General features: G+C 38.0%; 1 protein-coding gene across 11 annotated transcripts in view; it reads left to right on the forward strand.

The window, feature by feature from the left end:
* PRKRA (protein activator of interferon induced protein kinase EIF2AK2) overlaps positions 1 to 9,393 on the forward strand; it is a 14,899-nt gene extending 5,506 nt beyond the window's left edge. For 4 of the 11 annotated variants that reach the window (XM_064286942.1, XM_064286943.1, XM_064286944.1 and 1 more), the window contains 6 exons: positions 1,488 to 1,627; positions 2,873 to 2,951; positions 3,984 to 4,101; positions 5,521 to 5,615; positions 6,383 to 6,557; positions 8,726 to 9,393. In XM_064286942.1, the coding sequence (XP_064143012.1) occupies positions 2,895 to 2,951; positions 3,984 to 4,101; positions 5,521 to 5,615; positions 6,383 to 6,557; positions 8,726 to 8,883 (603 nt within the window). In that variant the 5' untranslated portion in view covers positions 1,488 to 1,627; positions 2,873 to 2,894 and the 3' untranslated portion in view covers positions 8,884 to 9,393. Of the gene's footprint in view, positions 1 to 848; positions 1,628 to 2,872; positions 2,952 to 3,983; positions 4,102 to 5,520; positions 5,616 to 6,382; positions 6,558 to 8,725 lie in introns of those variants that run through there. The other 7 variants (XM_064286939.1, XM_064286949.1, XM_064286940.1 and 4 more) reach the window with 5 other exon arrangements.
* Positions 9,394 to 14,852: the final 5,459 nt, after the last annotated feature.

A 14,852-nucleotide genomic window follows, 5' to 3' on the forward strand; every position in this document is an offset into this window, starting at 1 on the left:
AAACCTGATCAAAAGGGGAAAAACGCAGAACAGAATTTCAAATACTCATGGACTCCACACTTCCTGGAGCCATGAAGGATGAACCCGTGAAGCTGCTGCCCTAAGATAATCTTTAAAGCTTAAACCAAAAATATTCCCTGAAGTCTTACTAAAACCAGTCATTTAGCTTAACTAGTAACAAATGTCTGCCTTGAACAATATGTTCTTTTAAGAACTACATGGGATCAAATTGACAACAGCAACTTGAAAGATTAGATAGGAACCTTAGGGGACAGTGAGTTTATGTTAATGAGGACGGAGCAACTCAGAAAAGGAGGGCGAGAATGGTTGTATGACTCAAAGAATGTAATCAAGTCACTAAATTGTACATTTAGAAACTGCTGAGTTGGTGTATGTTTTGCTGTGTATATTCTCAACAACAAAATAAATTTAAAAAATAAAACCCTATTGAGCACAGTTCAACTCTGACACACATGAGGTCACCATGAATCAGAATCAACTTGCTAGCAAAAAAAAAAAAAATTAAGTCCAGCTATTAAAGGAAGACTCTCACGAACTAGGCTTTACCTTTTTTTTTTTTTTCCAACCAGAGGGGATGCAACAGTAGAAAACCAGAGTTTTTCTCACCAATTTCTTACTTTATTAAGACTTTGTATTTCTGCATTGAAGAAAACAAAGTGTGGCATGGTAAAAGATCAGTTAAAAGCACTCTTTTAGGAATTCTCATTAGGAAGCAGAAGACAGAGATTTCCTTTTATTATAGCATGTATACCAAGTGTAAGAGTATGTGGGATATTAATTCTTGACATGTTTTTCTAAATTTTTTTTTTTTTTTTTTACCACTTTAGGTACTTTTGGAAAGTGTGTTGGTCCTGGAGCATCTTGTGTATCATAAAGTGGTGCCCTTTGGTTTCTACTGGGCACAGTCTTGGAGCATGGCATGCCTTCAGATTCTTCTTACATGCACTCAGACATACTTGGAATACAATTTGGTATCATCTAGTCATAGCTGACAGCAGAGGCTCATGGGAATTTAGAATGGTTTTTTTCTTCCCCAGCCATAGCAACATTGGCTTAGAGGTGCATTTGGGTTCTCATTCAGTGCTCCTCTCCCTAAGTCATTCTAAACCTCTTGGATAGCTTAGGACTAACAATGCCATGGCGACCCTGCAGATAAGTACTTGCCTGAGACAAGCCTTGGATCTCACATGATGCTTGATTCTCTAGGATCATGTGTTGTAATTGATTTATGCTAGTTTTCAAGACATGCCAAGTGGCACAGCAGTTATTGAGTGTCATCTATCCCCCACCCCTCCCACAAACCGTGCGATGACCATGCTATTTCCGTGCAGCCCAAAGGTCAACAAAACAGTGTTGAGTATATTCATATAAATGAGCGTATGGAGTGTTCTTTCTCCATATGAGCACTTCACTTTGTCAGCAAAAAGAAGGCTAACAAACTTTACTATATTTGTGCTTCTTGACAGATAAGATGGGCATTACTAAGCTGTAATCAGGCCTAGAAAACAAAAAAAATAAATAAACGAAAAACCAAGAGCGACTGATTTAATACAGACTTTCTCACTTCTCCATGACAATTATTTGGGTAGCTTCGGCATGCAGCATTGTAAGTGAATACTAATATCTCATCAGCCTATGTATAAAGCTTGAGATTCTGGCAGTTAGAAAAGAAACTTGAGGAAGTGGGAACAACTAAACTTGATTTGTCATGGAGGAATGACTCTCCATTTGCCTTTAAAAAAAAAAAACAAAAACCCAAACTCCTTGCTGTCCAGTAGATTCTGACTCATAGTGACCCTATAGGAGAGAGTAGAACTGCCCCATAGGGTTTCCAAGGAGTGGATGTTGGAGTCAAACTGTGGACCTTTTGGTTAACAGCTGATCTCTAGGTGGTAGTAACCTTGGAATGCAGCTTATTCAGTGTTAGGCACTGAATTCCCAAGTAACTACAGTAATTGCAAACTACTAGCAGAAATTGTTCACTTTTTCTTAATCAGAATCCACACATGCTGAAACCAGGTTCATGCAGGCCATCTATTTTATGCAGCATACATGTAAATCGTAGGGGATTATCCCAGAACTGACCAGATGATAGATCTAAAAGACCTTTCCTCCATAGTTATCTAGATGAAAAAACAATAGTTATGATCCGTATTATCACCTTATCAGGCTAAATTTCCTGGCTAATTATTAGTCTTCCTTCTGTGTGATTGTAACAGTAGTTTATTTGAATACATTTTTATTGAGCATCTATTAAGTACAAAGCACTACAAGGCATATGAAGGTAAGTAATACACAGGCCTTACCATCAAGGAGCTTATTAGTATGAACAGAAGAGAGGGATGGTGAAAGTGGACAAGTAACATGCGTTTGTAGAAGTGTATAATTTAAGATTAAATAATTTCCTTACGAACCAGTGATTCAAAGGAGGGGAGATTTTGTTCCATTAGGGTAAAAAGATAGGTTTCTTTTTTTATTATTTTTAATATTTTTGTTGTTGCAAATATACACAGAACATACACCAATTCAACAATTTGTACATGTACACTTCCATGACATTGATTACATTCTTCAAGCTGTGCAACCATTCTCACCCTCCTTTTCTGAATTGTTCCTCCCCTATTAATATAAACCCACTGCCCTTTAAGTTTCTTAAAGGGATAGGCTTCTTGGTGGCAGTGGCATTTGAGCTATACCTTAGATGGTGGGTAGATCGGATACCCAAAGAAGAGGTTGGAGAGAAAGGCATTCCAGGTAGAAGGAATGGCAAGAGCAAAAAAGCATAGTTAAAAAATAAAAAAATCCTCATTATTTAGTAATTTGTTTTGTAACACTTTAAAAAAATGTTTAGCTTTGCAGTTCCTGACCCCTTAATGCCTGACCCTTCCAAGCAACCAAAGAATCAGCTTAATCCTATTGGTTCATTACAGGTAAGTCATAGTTTTTCCATATTTAACATTTTGTCTACTGATAAAAGATTTAATACATTGGTAATATTACAGGGACTAAGACAAGGAATTAATATTTCAAAAATGGTGAAATATTTTGTTTTCCAGGTTATAATTACTAGATATTATGGAACTAACTTGAAATTATTTTTCTATTTATGTTTTGGGTTTTCTCATATACTGTTTGTGCCTTTGGTTTATAGAATATCATTTGAGATCACCAGGACCTCAGTGCACATGGGTAGTATTTTATACTTTAAGAATATTTCTTGCCATTCTTGTGGCAAACCTCCTCCTACTTTTGTTGTGACAGAAGACTTTATAAAGAGCCCAAATCGGGTAACCTAACTCAAGAAAAGGGAAGTAATCTGCTTATTCTACCAAAAAAAAAAAAAAAAAATATATATATATATATATATGTATTTTCAGCTTTGAATTTCTGCATGCAGAACATCCTTCTCGCAGATGATCCGTGTGCTCTGTTGGACAACTGCTTTCCCTGTTACCCAGCCAGTCCTTTGGTCTCTTTTTCCCGCTGTATGAGTTTTTCTACAGTTTTCTTCACCTTCTTCCCTCAACCTCAGCCAGGCGTCTCTGCTGTCTCTGCTCCTCATCTGCTTTGATCAAATGCAGTAGTTAGCCAGCCGTGGGTATGGAAGTCTTTAACTGGGAGAGGAGAGGCCCTGAGAACTGATGGCAGGGACACCTGAAAATGTCCTCTCTGGTGTTCCTGTCTTTTTATTTGAACTCTTTTATCTCAGCTTACTTTGGTTTAACGGAAGAATGCCATTCTTCACTTTTGGTATCGTGAGTTATAAGATATGAAATGCTTGAATATCTTTGGGAACTATAGGGTCTTCCTCATTTTTCCATTGTATAATTGTTTTTTTTTTTTATAATAGTATTCTTTTCAAACCTATAATAGAAATGCAGTCAGAATCAAGAAATACCATTTTTGTGTTTAAGCCATTGCGTAGTTAAAATTACTGTTAAAGCCTTATCTCCATTTTATAGGAATTAGCTATTCATCATGGCTGGAGACTTCCTGAATATACCCTTTCCCAAGAGGGAGGACCTGCTCATAAGAGAGAATATACCACAATTTGCAGGCTAGAGTCATTTATGGAAACCGGTACTTAATTTTTTTCACCCTCATACGGTTAAAGACATTTGAAATGTTTTAGGATGATGAATGACTGTGGAAATGTCTGTTGTATTTTCTTTTCAAATCATTTTGTAGAGGAAAAATTGATATATTACTGGTTCTACTGTCTCTAAATTTCTGAGATTGAATTTAAGAATAAATATTTGGCATAAGCATGTTTATATGCTCTTGCTACTTTAAAAAATCAGTTTATTAATGAAAAGATAAATAATTGACTATACTTTTAAAAGTCTTCCTTGATGTGTTAGCGACTTAAAAAAAAAAACAAACTCATTTTGGAGAAAAAAAGCAATAGTAAACTTCCGGAAGATTACACTTGAACATAAGATGACTTACAAGAGTAACCCATTGCCGTTGTGTCACTTCCGACTCACAGTGACCCTACAGGACAAAGTAGAACTGCCTCATAGGGTTTCCAGGGAGCACCTGGTGGATTCAAACTGCTGACCTTTGGGTTAGCAGCCATAGCTCTTCACCACTACGCCATTAGGATTTCCACTTAAGAGACTAGATGGCAAAAAACAGCAGTGAAATGAAAATAAAGTAGGAACTCTCCTTTTGAATTACAGCAACTTCTGTGTTGCTCTGAATCAGGATCAACTCGGTGGCAACAGGTTTAGAGTTTTTGGTTTGGTGTTGTAAAGGCCATAAACTGAAAGAGAGCAGTCACTTAGAAAAGTGCTAGTGAGAATTCCTATGTTTACTCTCCAGCATGTTTTCACCATTTTTAAAGTGGCCTAGGAAAAGAATTTTACCATTGGCTAGATAATTCCAAGTAATAACTTTTGCCTGTGAGAGGTAGTACAGGCCAGTGCAGAGAGCACTGGGCCAAAAGCAGGATCTAGGCTTCCATTCTTGATGCAATCCTGCTTTGTAAGGTTAGGTAGATTTCTTAATCTCCCAGGACCGTTCCTAATCCATTAAACAAAAACATTGAAGTAAATGATATTTATGGTGTATTTCAGTTCCAGCATCTCCTATGCTCTTCTTACTAGTGTTAAGGAAAGAAATTTCACAGTTGTCAGTTTATAAAAGATAGTAAGCAGAAAAACCGACATTGACAGATAGGGGTTGTAATTTAGTTGTACCTTGGTACATTTGAATATTTGCCAGAATTAAGCCAAATGTAGCTCATTAAAGCTAGACATAGGGAAATATAACTGTTAAAGAAAAAACAGAGTATGACTATTTAAAAGAACTGTTAAAAAATGTAAAAATTCATAGCTATATGAAGCACAACACACAAAGATGCCAGGTTAGTAAAAGAACAGTATGTAAAAAACCTTGAGGTTATTCTGATTAAACGTAATACTTTAAACATTAAATCATCCTCTAGGAACACTAATTTCTTTTCTAACATCTACTATTTCTTTTTTCTTTATTTAGGAAAGGGGGCATCAAAAAAACAAGCCAAGAGAAATGCTGCTGAGAAATTTCTTGCCAAATTCAGTAATATTTCTCCAGACAACCACATTTCTTTAGTGAGTAATGCTCAGACAGTCACGATGTTGATGTAATTAAGCATCTTTTGCTGTAGGACACTTTCCTTGATTTCCTATTGTACAGAGCCTTCAGAGTTGCAATTTTTAAAGATCCCTTCCTTGTTCAGTTATATACTACGCCAATGTTAGCTGACTCCTAAATGTCAGTCAGGGCCTCAGGGGTGACCAGGTAAGAGGGCTTGGAATAGACAGTTAAATTCAGAATAAGATCTAAAAATCATAGAGCAGTAGTGCCTTTTTGTCTCCAAAGTAACACTGCATTCTCAGAGCAGCTCTCTTTGATAAGGCCTTCTTGACATTGCCGCCACTGATATGAATGATGATATCTACTTGTTCTTCTCAAACCTAACTTACACATTTCACCTTTTCTACAGTTCCTTTGCTTTTTCTGCTTTACAGCTGTCAGTTAGTGATTGGTATTTAATACAAGAAACTGTAAAGATAAATATCTTATACCTCTTAACATGGCTACCAGAAAATTTGACTGAGACCTTTGTATTATATGAAAGCATTTTTAAATACTTAAAGTATATTTTTGCAAGTGCTTCATTTTTTAAAAAAATATTGCTGTATTTGTTAATTGTGTATCCTTGTTAATGTTGTCTATAGTTTATGTTGGAAATTTAACCAAATGGTATCCATTTAGACATGCTGTATTATATGTGGCTTTAATAAATACTTTTAATTATAATAGTGTTGGAACCTAGTGCAAGTAAAGAGTGTAAGTCTTCATCTGTGTTTTTCAGACAAATGTAGTAGGACATTCTTTAGGATGTACTTGGCATTCCTTGAGGAATTCTCCCGGTGAAAAGATCAACTTACTGAAAAGAAGCCTCCTCAGTATTCCAAACATGGATTACATCCAGCTGCTTAGTGAAATCGCCAAGGAACAAGGTTTTAATGTAACATATTTAGATATAGGTATGATTTTTTTCCTTTGGCTTATCTCAAGAAATGTTACTTTTTAAAACATGTTTAAGATTCAGAAATTTCTGTTGTAATTTATTTCTTTGATGAGGAATTCTAACTATATATAATTACCAGAGCAGTAATATATATGTGATTGATGTCACAGTCTCGTGAATAGTAATAATAGCTAACATGTATACCGTGGGAAAAACTGGTGGCGTACTGGTTAAGAGCTACTGCTGCTAACAAAAGGTCGGCAGTTCGAATCCACCAAGTCCTCCTTGGAAACTCAATGGGGCAGTTCTATTCCATCCTATAGGGTCGCTATGAGTTGGCATTGACTTGATAGCAACGGGTTTCGTTTCTGTTTTTTTATACCATTGTAGTAACAAAAACAACAGCAGCTAAGATTTAAAGAGTTCTACAATGTGCCAGGCACTATTCTAAGGACCTTACATATATCAACTTACTGAGTCCTCAAACTAACCCTGTTAAGTAGGTTCTATTACCCTTATTTATAAGGGAAGAGAGTAAGGCAGAGAAAGGTTGGGAAACTTGCCCGAGATCACACAGCTAGTCAGTGTAGTAGCTATGGTAGAATTAGAGGAAGAGTCACAGCTGATACACTGTTAAACTAGCCCTAATGCACAGCTTGGCAAATGAGAAGGCATCCTAGAACAAGTACAAAGTTTGTGGACGTCAAATCTCTTCTCTCCACTTTGTCACTGTTTGCCAAATCTGGGAGGATAAAAATGCAGACAAGTCAATTTATAGCTTTTCCTCATGTCAGCCATCATCCACCGTCTTCTATATTTTCTCTTGCCATTGTTCATTTAGATAGACAAATGGTGGACAGATTGGAAATCAAGTCAGTTTGGATTTTATTTTAATTTAGTTTATAAAGCTGGTTAATTGGTTTTTGGTTGTTGTTTGGTTTTTGTTATCGTTACTGGACTGTGGAAGATATCAAAGCCATAGTTGTTCACGACAAAAGAAACTTAGGTGATTTTTTAGATTATGAATTAATAGTGCTTTTGAAATGCTTGCCAATTTTAAGAACTAAATAATTCTTATAAATACAGAACAAAAAAACCCACCCAGTGCCGTCGAGTCGATTCTGACTCATAACGACCCTATAGGACAGGGTAGAACTGCCCCATAGAGTTTCCAACGAGCGCCTGGCGGATTCAAACTGCCAACCCTTTGGTTAGCAGCCATAGCACTTAAACACTACGCCACCAGAGTTTCAGTCTAAAAACCAGTCTATTGATTCGGTAAGGAGGCTAGCTTCTATGCAGTTACCTTCAAAAGAACCTAGATGCTAGAACTAGAAAGCCTCTTCACTTATTAAATTATCCCATTGTTGTGGATATTTTTCACTAAATTGACTCTAGCTGAAATAATAACATCAATCATGACTGCTTTCAACAAATCATACCCTTCCTGCTTCTGCTTCTTCCCCTTGCCTCATTTCAACCATCCTTAGTGGGAGTGACTCATCAGCTGATAAGAACATTTGTTACCTGGGTTCAGGTATTATTGTTTTTGAAAACATCCCAACCCATTTACAATATAGAACTAGACTGTGTGCACAGATTTATAATCTAAGAACACGAAGACACAAAAGAGGTCTTGCTCTGAACTAGGTACTTCCTGGTTCAGATGCCTACAAAAACCCTAGATATTATAGTGGAAAATACAATCACTCCACCCCTCTAGCAAATGGTTTTCCCTGTTAAGAAAGATCCTGTGGTCCGATAATTTACATTATACTTTCATATAGCCACATTAGATTCGCCTTGGGTGCCTTTTTTAAATAAATAAAAGATTCTGGCCACCTCTGAATCCTGACCCTGTGTTTCAGATTGAGCAGGCTAGAGTAAGGTTTGGGCACCTGTATTTATTTAAAGTTCCCTCAAGTGATTATGAAGCACAGCTATGTTTGAGAACTACTGTTATAGTTAGGCAGTTGTGTTTTTTGTTTTCACAAGCATTGACAAAGCTGTTGAGTAAATGTAGTATCATTTTTTGTTTGTACAAGCATGACAAAGCTTTTGAGTAAGTGGAGAGTATACCATAGATGCTTACCGAGAAAGACAATAAAAACTGCTTTGTTGTCACAGAGGATCTGCTTTATACGTGCTTAGCATTAACCATCTTGTTTGCATATGTCATTACAGAAGAACTGAGTGCCAACGGACAGTATCAATGTCTGGCTGAATTGTCAACTAGTCCTATCACAGTCTGTCATGGCTCTGGGATCTCCTGTGGCAATGCGCAAAGCGATGCAGCTCACAATGCTTTGCAGTATTTAAAGATCATTGCGGAAAAAAAGTAAACTTGGAGCAACTTAGAAGATCCTTCAGTAGCACATAAAAACTTCCCTTCCCTTCCCAAGTAAAATGTTTACTATGTTTGAGTTCCTGTGTTGTTTCTAAATCTCTTCAGAGAGTCCATCAGCACTCCAGACTTAATTATCTCATAGAGTTATGATTAAGCTCTTTTTAGGCTTCAACTTTGTATTAGTATATTGTATTTATAAACTTTGTACCATAAGGCAGAGTGTAGCACTCATTTTACAATGCCATACACGTAGGAGGAAGAAAAATGCATGTTTTTTGTTTATGATGATGATGACAATGATGAAATAAAACTGCTAGCAACAGTCTTTCTTACTGGTGCTTAAACTCATCTTTGTGCAAGGCTTTGTAAAGCGAATTTGAAGGAAGCCCTTTAAATTGTCAAGGGACAACACTAACAGGCTTTTATTGAATGTGATTGTAAAGTTTCAGGGAAATGATTGGCCTACTGTGTATCTGAATCCATGTAATAAAGAGCCGTTATTATACGGGGGTTCCGTGCATTTTATTAAAGAGCTACTGACTTGATTGTCTGGTGGTTTGAACCCACCAGCCACTCTGTGGGAGAAAGATGTGGCAGTCTGCTTCCGTAAAGATTTACACCCTTGGAAACCTTATGGGGCAGTTATACTTTGTCCTGTAGGGTTGCTATGAGTCAGAATTGACTCGATGGCAGTGGGTTTGGTTTAGGTTTGGTCTTGGTCGTGAGCCCTTTTTAGCCATTCTTGTGACTAGCATTATAATCTGGATAATCTTATTTACGTAACTCTAGCTTACTTCTGCAAGTTAAAGGTAAAAAAAACCTATGTCCTAAACAAAATTTTACAAATATAATGATGAATCACTTAATTTTCACAAAGGGTACATAGCAGTTTATTTTTCTTGATGTAACCATTCATAGATGAATTCATAGTTGAAAAAAGCATTAGTGGAATTATAAAAAACAAAGCCTTTCCAGTTCACCCAATTTTGTTACAAAAATGTTCCAAACAAAGCAATGAGTATGTAAATGGTTAGGAAGTGAGTCTCATGAACAAATTTAATTTTACCTTTGATGGTTCCACATATCACCTGTAACACAAAGTCTTCCATCAATTGCCACCAGCTCATTTATTCGGGAAAGGTATGCTACTTTTGTAGAGTCAATGGAAGCCTCTCAGCCCAGTGTTCAGAGCTCAGGGAAAGCCTCATAGAGGAAGACAGCTATGAACGATGAAAGCAGGTTCTCACAATCTCAACATCAAGTGATAACCCTGAAGGAAATTTCTAACAGGTTATTTTTATGCTTGGGGAAAAAAAAAATACCTGGTTGGAATCCTTTGGGAATAATAAAACTACATAGTAAAGATTTTATTAAACTCTTAAGTAATGAGGGAACCAGTAAGATGCCATGACCGTTTGTAGAGCTAGAGTATTTATTTGTAGGAGAATAAGATTGCTGAGTGAGATACAAACCTGGTTAAACCATAACCTTTGGGATTATCTGTTCCAACAGACAGAAATTACTTGCACCTCTACCTACAATTTTCTACAAAGTGAGCAGGCTAAGTAAATTGTAGAGTCTTGTACTACAAACTACCAAAGTCTGTAAGTTAACATGAATAATCACTAAGCCTGGAACCTTTAATCAAGAATAAGCAAGTTTTGGGCTAACAAACTTAGCCCAAGACAGGAACCATCCCCAAAGCCAACCCTTCAGACAGGGATTGGACTGGACTATGGGATAGAAAATGATACTGGTGAAGAGTGAGCTCCTTGGATCAAGTAGATATGTGAGACTATGTGGGCAGCTCCTGTCTGGAGAAGAGATGAGAGGGCGGAGGGGGGCAGAAGCTGGCCAACTGGACACAAAAATACAGAGTGGAGGGAAGAAGTGTGCTGTTTCATTAGAGGGAGAGCAACTAGGAGTATACAGCAAGGTGTATATAACTTTTTGTATAAGAGACTAACGTAAAAAGAAAAAAAGAAGCAGCAAGTTGAAGTATATTATTCTGGATAATCCTGGAGTAGGGAGTGAGAAAATCAAATCCCTACTTCTCAGACACCAAACTGTCTTGATCAATCCAAATCAATTATCAGTTCTGTTCCACTTCTGTTTTGACACCAGCTACACATGAAGTACTTCCTCCTCTGACCCTAAACACCGAGAGCTAGGTCAGAGCTCACAATTAAGGGGCTCAATCTTCTGGACTGCCCAAGACCTCAAACTCGGAAGTCTACGGGACACCCTCACTTCAGACTTGCTGGATGCAAATTCCATAGTTTCCTTTACACTCTCAGGATACCAGCCTTAAGCTCAGGGGTGTCCCCAGCTCCCCTTAATTCTGACCTGCTGGCTCCCACTACTCCGATGGGTTTGCTAATTCAGTAGAATGACTCACAACTCACGGAAAGAGCTATACTTAACGATTCCAGTTTTATTACAGCAAAAGGATACAAAAAAAAGAGACCCACTGGGCAAGGTCTGGAAGAGTTCCCAACGCAAAGCTTCCAAGTCCCAAAAAGGAATTCACTACCTTCCCTCGTGCATCAGTGTCTTACCAACCAGAAAGTCTAGGGAGCGTCAGTGTCCAGACCCTTTATTGGGGCCTCATTAAATAGTCACGATTGATTGAATGAGGCCACCTCCCCTGAAGTCAGCTGGTATCATGTGGTCCTTCTGGCTTCGCCAGGGCCCACCTGAGTCACTACCTTAGCATACCTCAGGTGAGGTCTGGAGGCTTCATCGGAGATACTTCAATCACTGAAAATTTCAACGTTTTAAAGGCTCTCCCTCAGGAACATAGGACAAAGACCAAACTTTTCAGGTAAAGTTAATGTAAACCCCAAAGGTAGCCTTCACTCCCATATGTCATTGAAAGGACACACCGTCCGCCTTTGTGCCTTATTTCCAAATGTTAGATAATTTATCTTAACAGCTTCCATTTCCTAATTTATGAAAGGTGTATTTATTTATAATTTTCTAAATCCTGTCATCATGCTTGTAAATTCTAAAAGAAAACTCTATTATCAGCTAAGGGGATCTACATAGCAGTGTTTCAGGAAGCATTTAGAAGGATCAACTCTTGGACTTGTTGTTTGGTGCCGTTGAGTTGGTTCTGACTCAGAGCGTTCCTATAAGACAGAGTACAACTGCCCCATAGGGTTTCCAAGGAGCAGCTGGAATACTTAAAAAGTACTAGAACCTTACTACACCCAGGTGTTCAACCTAACAGCATTACAGCATTACTTATAAACCAAAAAAATCAAATTCATTGCCACAGCGTCAATTCCATCTCATAGTAACACTACAGCAGAGTACAACTCCCCCCCACTTCCCAAGGAGTGGCTGGTGGATTCGAACTGCTGACGTTTTGATTAGCAGCCAACCTCTTAACTACCTTGCCACCAGGGCTCCCATTATTACATATACGTGTGTGTGTGTATGTATATATGTTAAATATCAAGTGTTTTCTAGGAATTACCGTCAGTGGTGTCAATAGGGTTGGTGTCACCCAGCGTGGTAACTCATGGTGTCACTCCCCCACATGGACCTCCTCCAGTACCAGACCATACAGAATCCTTTGTAATGTTTTTTGTACTGTTACTTATAAATTGTAGTTCCCATATATTACTCCTTTTTCTTTAATTACTACTTCACTCTCAAAAAAGTTATTGATACAGGTTCAGAAATACTAATTACCACAGTATTTTAGCCAAAACACCAGAAAATTAAGCACATGCTTAAGGAAACCACATGACTCAAAGCACCACTGTAATTGGGTAATAATGACAGCTCTAACCTGAGGGCATTAGAATGTTCAAAAAGTAAATTAGCATAGAGTTTCAGCCTTGTAAGTATACTGGTACAGGTAAACTCAGGTTAGAAAAAAATTTTTGTTGTTATAACTATCCACAGAGATATTTTTAAAAAAGTAATAAGTTTCTGCTGAAACAATGCAGAAAAATTTTATAGACAGTCATTTTAGTGTCACCTCCTGTCATGGATTGAATTGTCATGGACTGAATTGTGTCCCCCCAAAAATGTGTCAACTTGGTTTGGCCATGATTCCCAGTATTCTGTGGTTGTCCTCCATTTTGTGATTGTAATTTTATGCTAAAGAGGATGAGGGAGGTCACCTCCCTGATCCAAGGTAAAAGGATTTTATCTGGGGTGTGGCCTGCACCACCTTTTATCTCTGAAGGAAAGGGAAGTAAGCAGAGAGTTGGAGACCTCATACCACCAAGAAAGCAGCACCAGGAGCAGAGCGCATCCTTTGGACACGGGGTCCCTGCGCCTGAGAAGCTCCTTGACCAGGGAAGATTGAGGACAAGGACCTTCCTCCAGAGCCAACACAGAGAGAAAGCCTTCCCCGGGAGCCGATGCCCTGAATTTGGACTTGTAACCCACTAGACTATGAGAGAATAAATTTCTCTTTGTTAAAGCCATCCACTTGCGGTATTTCTGTTGTAGCAGCCCTAGATGACTAAGGCACCCCCTCTGACAGTGTCACCCAATGTGGTCTACAACCCCCATCCCATCTTAGTGATGCCACTGTACTCAATAATACACACCTCAACCCTCTGAGAAAAGTACTATTTCAGAATGTGGTAAATAAAACTCACAGGCTTAATAATTTTTAAAGCCATCCATCTGGGAAGTATTGGATCTTTTGAATGTTGATTCTAAGTCCAATGTTCTTTCAAAAACCCCATGATGGTCACTCTGAGTCACTCATTGTTCTGTAGCATGCTCAATTCCCTTTGATTCCAATATTCTTTACATCACATGGACTCTTTGAGCTTCATATTCCTCACCAGTATAAGCTGCTCTATCTACCTCCCAGGTTGTTGGGAAGATGAAATGAGATAATGAATGTACAGGTCTTTTGAAAACCCTGAAGATGCACAAATATAAGGCATTCTCCTTACAAAGTTATAAAATTGAGGTGACTCAGGGAGTTTCCAGGTGGTGCAAACAGTTAATGCATTCACTTGTTAACTGCAAGGCTGGAGATTCAAGTCCACTCAGAGATGCCTCGGAAGAAAGGCCTGGCAACCTACTTCCGAAAAGTCAGCCACTGAAAACCCTATGGAGCACAGGTCTACTTTGACACCCATGGGGTTACCATTAGTCAGAATCAACTCAATGGCAACTGGTATAACATTTTGACTAAGCCTTGAATACAGGTTTACAGGATCAGCAGAGTAAATAGCAAAAGTTTCACCCAAGCACTGAAGTCATGTATGGTATCCTCTGAATCTCTACAGCAGTTCCTGTTGTTAAAATCTGTATTATATTTCTGATGATAGGCTTTTATCTTAAATAATACTGAGATTGTTCCTATTTAACAGTTTAGATCAGTGCTGTCTGAAAAAACTGTAATTTAAAATTTTCTAGTCATGTTTTTTAAAAAAGTAAAATGAAATAGGTGAAGTTTTTTTTTTACTTCAATATATAATCAATATAAAATCGTAAATGAGATATTTTATATTTTTTATACTAAGTCTTTGAAATGTGGTATACATTTTACACTTAACAGCCCAACTAGCCACATTTCAAGTGCTCAAGAGCCACAAGTGGATCATATCGAGCAGCTAAGTCTCACCTGTCAAGACTAGATTGCCAATTCCCTGAAGGGGCTCCTCCGCTTGACTCAGCATCCTTTATCTTTCCCTGACTTCCTAAGAAATTTCTGAAAATGACTTTCTAGACCTTTCCCACGTTCTTTCAGACCCCAACTTCCACTTAATTAATTGCCCACAACCTCTTCTGTTACCACAAAGAAGTCAGAAACCCTTGATTTACTCTTTCCTGCCACAAAACTTTGCTCTAGAGAAGTGGTGAAGCTGTTGCCTACATGAGGTTCCAGGGTGGGGTCTTAGAAATCAACATTTTAAACAAACACATTTTGAAATACATTACTCCAATCACTCACATCCCTCTCACCACTGGAGAATTTCTTCA

This window comes from Loxodonta africana, chromosome 6 (genome assembly GCF_030014295.1).
Source record: "Loxodonta africana isolate mLoxAfr1 chromosome 6, mLoxAfr1.hap2, whole genome shotgun sequence".
Taxonomy (NCBI): Eukaryota; Metazoa; Chordata; class Mammalia; order Proboscidea; family Elephantidae; genus Loxodonta; species Loxodonta africana.